This window comes from Herpailurus yagouaroundi, unplaced genomic scaffold (genome assembly GCF_014898765.1).
Source record: "Herpailurus yagouaroundi ecotype Mexico unplaced genomic scaffold, PumYag 28, whole genome shotgun sequence".
NCBI lineage: Eukaryota > Metazoa > Chordata > Mammalia > Carnivora > Felidae > Herpailurus > Herpailurus yagouaroundi.
In genome coordinates, this window is record NW_024412376.1 from 147,620,642 (window position 1) to 147,628,271 (window position 7,630).

The 7,630-nt window shown below is 44.6% G+C and overlaps 1 protein-coding gene across 2 annotated transcripts in view; it reads right to left on the bottom strand.

Moving 5' to 3' along the window:
* Positions 1-7,408, bottom strand: part of RBPJ (recombination signal binding protein for immunoglobulin kappa J region) — a 220,043-nt gene extending 212,635 nt beyond the window's left edge. Inside the window, exon 1 of one of the 2 annotated variants that reach the window (XM_040486397.1) lies at positions 7,286-7,408. In XM_040486397.1, coding sequence (XP_040342331.1) covers positions 7,286-7,317 — 32 coding nt within the window. In that variant the 5' untranslated portion in view covers positions 7,318-7,408. The remainder of the gene's footprint in view (positions 1-7,285) is intronic. The other variant, XM_040486424.1, reaches the window with a different exon arrangement.
* Positions 7,409-7,630: the final 222 nt, after the last annotated feature.

The window sequence follows — 7,630 nt, forward strand, 5'->3', positions numbered from 1 at the left end:
AAAAAAAAAAAAAAAAAAAAAAAAAGGAAAGAAAAGAAAAGAAAAAAAAAGAAGAAAAATGTAAAAGCAAACCTTTGTCTGCTGCCCTAGCTTTGGTTCAAGTATCCTAGTCTGCTTGTGACTTTTATTTTGAAAGACAAGATGTAACATCAGACTATTATTTACTAAATAGTTTTCTTTGGGCTAATTTACTCTCCAAAAATTTTCATTCATCCTATGAAATGCGAGCCTTAAAATTTGGATTTGAGGGGTGCCTGGGTGGCTCGGTCGGTTGAGCATCCGACTTCGGCTCAGGTCATGATCTCGCGGTTTGTGGGTTGGAGCCCCGCATCAGGCTCTGTGCTGACAGCTTGCTCAGAGCCTGCAGCCTACTTCAGATTCTGTGTCTCCTTCTCTCTCTCTCTGCCCCTCCCGGGCTCTCCTCTGTCTCTCTCTGTCTCTCAAAAATTAATAAATGCTAAAAAAAATTTTTTTTAAATAAAAAATAATATAATTTGGATTTGATGTGCTGTATGTACGTGAAGATAAATATAGGCTATAAAAATGTAAATATGCTTGTCTGGGTATCCCTGAAAAGAATCTTCCTTTGGGGCGCCTGGGTGGCTCAGTCGGTTAAGCGTCCGACTTCGGCTCAGTTCATGATCTCAACGTCGGTGAGTTCGAGCCCCGCGTCGGACTCTGTGCTGACCGCTCAGAGCCTGGAGCCTGTTTCAGATTCTGTGTCTCCCTCTTTCTCTCTCCTCCCCCGCTCATGCTCTGTCTCTCTCATCTCAAAAATAAATACACGTTTAAAAAAAATTTAAAAAAAAAAGAATCTTCCGGAAACGGCGCTCTACTTTGTGAAGTTCTATGAAACAAGTTAATACCTATCACCTGGCTAATAGTAGCCAGATTTGGGCGAGATGTTTATTCCGTGTCGCGCACTGGGCTTTGCATGCATTAGCTCATTTATCTTCTCCGTGGAGAAGGTATTTTCATGGGTCCCATTTCACAGACTAAAAAACCCGAGACTGAGACAGGCAAATGTCCTACTGGTAGTAAGCGAAAGTCAGATTCAAACCAGAGCAGCCTGAGTTCAGAGTCCACGCAATCACCTCTCTCTCTTCTAACTGGTTAAAAAAAACCCACAGATACTACCGCCTGCCAGGAAAAAGAGCCGGTAACCAGAGTCCTGTTGAAGAATGAATTCATTCAGTACTCCATGGTATGGCCTCCCAGTAACTCCTAACGCATTGCATGCAGTTCCCAACTTGCAGAAGGGTTGGTTGCAGAAGAGTTGGATTCCGAAAGTTGATTTACGAGCAAGTGCCCTGTCCCCTTCGTCCGTGCTCCAAGGCACTCTGTACACACCTCTCCTGTGACACTCAGCACACTGTCTCTTTGCTGCTTATACATCTGTCCCTGCCAGGGCTCCTGCTCAAGGGCAGAGGCCTTGCCTTATGTCTCCTTTCCTATTCCCAGCACCCAGCCCGGTGCCCAGCCCAGGGAGACACGAAGTAGACACACGTTGCATTAAATTACAAGTCATTTGTTTAGAACTCAGCACACATTTCCCAAAAGAAACACGGTATGAATGCGAGTGGAAGCATTATGTTTCCAACCAGCCCACAAAAGTTTACTTAAACTTTCTTGTAGTCTACCAAGAGTACTAAGTAATTTGGAGCCGTGGGTGGGACAAGAGGTGGTGGGTGGGGAAAAAGATAGAAATCTCCCTCCCCCTTTCCTGAGTCAGATCTAGATGAAATTTCACATGGGTCAGAATTCATCTTTGACTCCCCCAGACTGTCTTTTCTTCCTACATCTCCCATTCATGGGTATCCCTGTCTCCAAGCTTCCTACTCAATACCTAGCTGTGGTCTCTCACTCAGGTCTTCCTCTCTTTCCCCGATGACCTTCTTTACTCCCTCACTAGCCAAAATTTCTGTTTCCTGAGTGCAGCTGAGCTTAGCTGATTTTCAGCAGAAAACGATGTGCATGAATTAATTCTTGCTAATGTGTGAATGGTTGCCCAACGCGAGGCATATGAATGCTAGTACAGTAGTTAAGATGGGATTGGAGACAGACCTAGATTTGAATCCTGGTTCTACCTTTAAGTTATATGGCCTAGGTAGGGTAATTTAACCTCTCTAAGCCTCATTTCTTTCATCTGTAAAATGGAAATAATCATAGTTATACAGAGAACTAACACTTTCATGACACTTACTGGAGTTACAGCACATATTGGGCACAGTCCTAAGATATCTCATTTATCTAGAAAGAGATGAGAAAGAGATAGAGAGAGCACACGGGGGAGGGGGAGAGAGAGAGGGAGAGAGAGAGAATCTCAAGCGGGCTCCACTGTGTGGAGTCCAATGTGGGGTTCAAACTCACGCACCATGAGATCACGACCAGAGCTGAAACCAAGAGTTGGACGCTCACCCAACCGAGCCACCCAGGCACCCCAGTCACAAGAACTTCTTACTCATTTATTCACTTTATCTTTACAACAACCCCATGAGGTAGGCACTCAGTATTAACCTTTATAAAGGGGAGTGACTTTTTAAGAGATTTCTAACGGTAAATTATTATTTATTCCTGCCTCCCTTCTTCCAAAAAGGCTTGGAGGCAAAATCCGGCATGGATAGAATTTCTGGCCACGTGGATAGAAGAGGGCAGGCATTCCCGGGAGAAGATGTTCCAAGGCAAAGGGAGTGGGGCTGTTACCAGATCACCCATGGCTGACAACTCATCTGGAGGGTCCCTTCCTTCATGTGATTCCTGTTTCCACAGCTTCTCCCCTTCCTCTGCCTCTGAATGTGCCGAATCTGCAAGTGGTCCAAGTTGTGTTTTTTTTTCTATCCCCTTTCTTTCTTTTTTAATTTTTTCACACAGCTCATGGCAGCTGCAAGGTGGTGGGGGCCAGGCGGATGGCAGCAGCTGTTTGTATGTATGGGACCTCTGTAGTCTTTCTTTGTGAGTCAGGGGCTGCCTGTATATATCACAAGCTGCCACCTGGCAAGACATTTCGTTCCATCTAGGTTGTTTAAATGTTTCCTGGATGATATCATACATGCAAAGGGAGGGGAGGATCTTCAAGATGCTGAACTCAGTGCAGCCCCTCACTGCCCTCCAGCCCTACGCTGAAACATTCGAGTTATTCGGTCCTGTAGCTTAGCAGACAGCCTTGGATTTGCTCTCCAGTCCTTCCCATTGACCAGATGCAGAGATGTTAAAGCCATGGGGGGTATGCATTTGAACAGAAGTGTCGTCATGGAAAACAGTGAGCAGAAGCCTAAGGCAGAGGCAGGTGGTAAGCTCGCCCGCTGTGGGTGTCCTTCTGATTAAGTACCTTCACTTCCCTGGGCCTCAGTTTCCTCTTCTGTCAAACAAGGTGGGTGGGCTGCACTATCTCTGGTGCCTCCTGAGTGGAGGACTCTCTGATTCTATGATGAATTCAGGACAGAGGGCTCTTCATCCTTTCTGATGTCACCCTAGAGATGGGCAGTCCATCATGATCCTCATAAGCCTGCTCAAATGTTTCCTTGTCCTTAAAACGGAACAGTCTCCCCTCTGTTAACTAAACATCTCATCATTTGAGGGATTTTTCTTGTGACTCGGACTTCCGAAAACAGAGAGACTTCTACTCTATTCTTGTTACCGGGATACCTTTGTTACCGATAGAGTGACACGTCTGTTTTCACCTAGATGGTTAGTTTTGAAAGACTCAGTAGCAATGTATTCTATTTTCATGCGACATTTCTATTTAAGAGCCATTTCACACACGCTGTTTCATTTGAGCCTTGAACTGACAATAGGAAAGGAAGTTACACTCAATTTTCTATGTGAAGAGATTCGGGGCGAAGAAACATAGATACCTTTAATAACGTCTCATCCTATGGTTGCTAAACAGAAGAGTCAGGACCCCAAACTTGGATTCTGTTGACTCCCAGTCTAGTGCTCAGGCCGTGAGAACACACATAAATCAAACCCAGCACCACCACCCAATAAACCATCTCTCCTTGCTTGAGTTTCTGCTATGTCCCGGGTACTTGACAAGGTGCTTTGCATACAGCAATGGGAATATTTGAAGCAATGAGGCAAGGGAAGGACTATCATACTCGGTTTAGAGATGGAAAAAAAAAAAAAAAAAAAGGAAGTTTGGAGAGATGAAGTATTAAGTAGTTGCCTGATAGCTAATGTGTGTTGAAAGCAAAATTTGCTGAAGGCAAAATTCAAGCCCAAGCGCCTTCTTCTAACGGTGCTGCCTTCACTTAAAAATGCATCACCTGAGGGGCGCCTGGGTGGCTCAGTCGGTCAGGCGGCCGGCGTCGGCTCAGGTCATGGTCTCATAGTTGGTGGGTTCGAGCCCTGCATCAGGCTCTGTGCTGATGGCTCAGAGCCCGGAGCCTGCTTGGGAGTCTGTGTCTCCCGCTCTCTGCCCCACCCCCCCACTCACACTCTCTCAAAAATGAATAAACGCGAGACAAATTTCGAAAAATGCATCACCTGAAATGAGACCCATTGTAGTTTAGTCCGCAGGACTTTTTTAGGCCACGTGAATTATTGTCCCATGAAAATACAGTGAACAGAAAGTACCAGGAGGTTGAATCCCGTGCAGCTGACTTGAATCTCACTGAGCTGCCCTTAATTCTCCCGCCATGCATCACGCTGCTTGTTGGACTGTCTTTTCTAGATTTTACTTTTCATTTTTTCAAACATATTTTTGTTGCCTTTTTTTCCTAGGCCCTTCTTAAAATGTCTCTTCTTCAATTTTAAGAGATCGTCATTTAACATGAGTGTGATCTTAGAACTCGTATGATGGCCAGTAGAAGCATGGGATTCTAGGGGCGCCTGGGTGGCGCAGTCGGTTAAGCGTCCGACTTCAGCCAGGTCACGATCTCGCGGTCCGTGAGTTCGAGCCCCGCGTCAGGCTCTGGGCTGATGGCTCAGAGCCTGGAGCCTGTTTCCGATTCTGTGTCTCCCTCTCTCTCTGCCCCTCCCCCGTTCATGCTCTGTCTCTCTCTGTCCCAAAAATAAATAAATGTTGAAAAAAAAAAATTAAAAAAAAAAAAGAAGCATGGGATTCTAGCTTCCCCCTTCTTTCCCAAATCCCAGATTCTGCATCCCAGGATCATTTCACATTTCTTCATAATCCATTCTTCTGACCATTTTACCTAGCCAACCCTTGCTTATTTTTGTATCCATGTAATTCCTTGCCTATTCTTAGGCATTCTAAATTCATCTATAACATAAGGATAATGATTCCTGTCCTGTCTGCATCTCATAATTTTGGTGATGTTCAGTCAAACCATGTATAGAGAGAAAGCACTTGGAAAAAGGATAAGGAAGGATGAACACAGACAATTATAATATATTTTGCTTTTGAAAAGCCTACACTGTAGAAATGGAGCGAAATAATCAAGATTGGTCAGGGAGGTGGAGATTTAGATGTTCTGGACTTATTTATTAGTTATAATATGTAAGAGATACTAACTATATAAAATAACTTAATTGGTTACTAGATCAATTAATTTATTATTATTATTTTTAAAGTGTTTATTTATTTATTTTGAGAGAGAAAAGGAGAGAGAGCATATGTAAGCAGGGAAAAGGCAGAGAGAGAGGGAGAGAGAGAACCCCAAGTGGGCTCCAAGCTGTCAGCACAGAGCACGATGTGGGGCTCAAACTCATGAACCATGAGATCGTGACCTTAGCAGAAAACAAGAGTTGGACACTTAACTGACTGAGCCGCCCAGACGCCCCCGAAATCATTAAAAAACATTTTTTTTAACATTTATTTATTTTTGAGACAGAGAGAGACAGAGCATGAACGGGGGAGGGTCAGAGAGAGAGAGGCAGACACAGAATCTGAAACAGGCTCCAGGCTCTGAGCTGTCAGCCCAGAGCCCGACGCGGGGCCCGAACTCACAGACCGCGAGATCATGACCTGAGCTGAAGTCGGCCGCTTAACCGACTGAGCCACCCAGGTGCCCCCCCCCCCCAAAACCTTTTTAAAAGAGAGAGTTTATGTGCATATTTTAAAGTAATGTGCTCTTCTTACCGTAGACTGACATGTGTGAGTGTTGCTTAAACACAGTGTTCATGTCCTCTGTGTTTTCCCCTCACATCTCCCTGGTTTCTTTGCCTTTACATGCCTGGCTGCCGTCCTACAAAACCGACACCTTCAGGTCTTATTCTGGACCCTGTGTTAACCTTCTCTTGCAGAAGTTCCCACATTTTTCAGAATAAGAACACATTTTAAAAGTGTTCACTCGTTTTGTGCAGTGCCATGATGATAATGAACTCCTGGCATCCACTGACTTGGAAAATACCCAGTGAGAAAAGGACATTCCAAACTCAGTAAAACTTTTAAATGGAGTTCTATTTAATCGATCACAATGGCATCCAAATGCTTTTGGAAAATACACAGACGTGTCTGAGGCATTATTCCATGTTTATGAACACTCAGTACATATTTGTCAAATGAATGCATGGGTAGGAAGAGAATGAAAATTTGCAGGCACTGCTTGTGATATACATGGATTTGTGACCCTTTGTCATAACTTCATTCCCCAATTCCTGCCCCGGGGAGCCAGAGCTCAGAGTTTAGAAACCACTTGCATGGGTTCCCAAATACCCAGCCTACAGTAGGCATGCAAGAATTGTGTACTGAATGTCCACAGGACAGGAAAGAATGGATGAATGCTACTTGCCTCCCAATTAGGTTACAAGTTTGTGGATAGCAGATACGTCATAGGCCCTTCTGTGTCCCCAGCAGAGCCCAACATTGTGCTGAGAGAAAGTAGCCTGCTTTCAATAATCAACTGATTTGATTAGCATCCCTTACCAACATTTCTGGAAGAGCTTATCAGGTTAAGCTTACAGCTAAAATGTAAACTATGTAGAGGGAACATACATGCTTTTGATATCAGAAAACTCCTTGTGTTTCTCTGCAAGGGTAAGTAAGAGAAGCCATGGAGTCAGGGAAACACAAGGCAATGGGAAAGAGCCCAAGGGCGAAGCAGTGTGGCTGGCCCCAAGGGAGGGAGAGCATCTGGACAGTGGAATAGAAACTTCACCCTCTGAAGCCTCAGTCTCCTGCTGTGTAAGGCCTCACCACAGAGCAGGCAATATGACCAGAGCACTGTCGGGTGGAGGAAATAGCAGAGGGGATGGTTAGCTCCTTACACCTTGGGGTGGAAGGTGGCAAAGAGCAGTGGACTTACTCATAAATCGTGAACTAGAGCATATTAAATATTTTCATGGGCACCCATGACATAGAGATTTTGTTCGAGGAATCACTCACCTCAGCAACGCTGGGTAGAGCAGCCCAATCATCGTGAAGAGAAACTCTTCATATGGCTTCTTCTTGAAGGCTCCAGGGTCACAAAGCACTACGGAAAGAACTAGCCGCTTGCACCCTAAGTCTGGTGGCCACTTCACCTTGCAGCAAAGGAAGTGAAAGTGTCCAGATGAAGAGGAAGAAGGTCAACATTCTCTCTAGGGGGGAAAAATGCAGACATAGGCTTTTTTTTTTTTTTCCGAGGGGTGGAGCGTTCAAAAGTGCTTTGATTATAGCTATATATCTATAAAGACAAACAAGAAATAATCTTTCTTATTTCTTGTTTTTCCTCAGCTGATCCTGAGATCT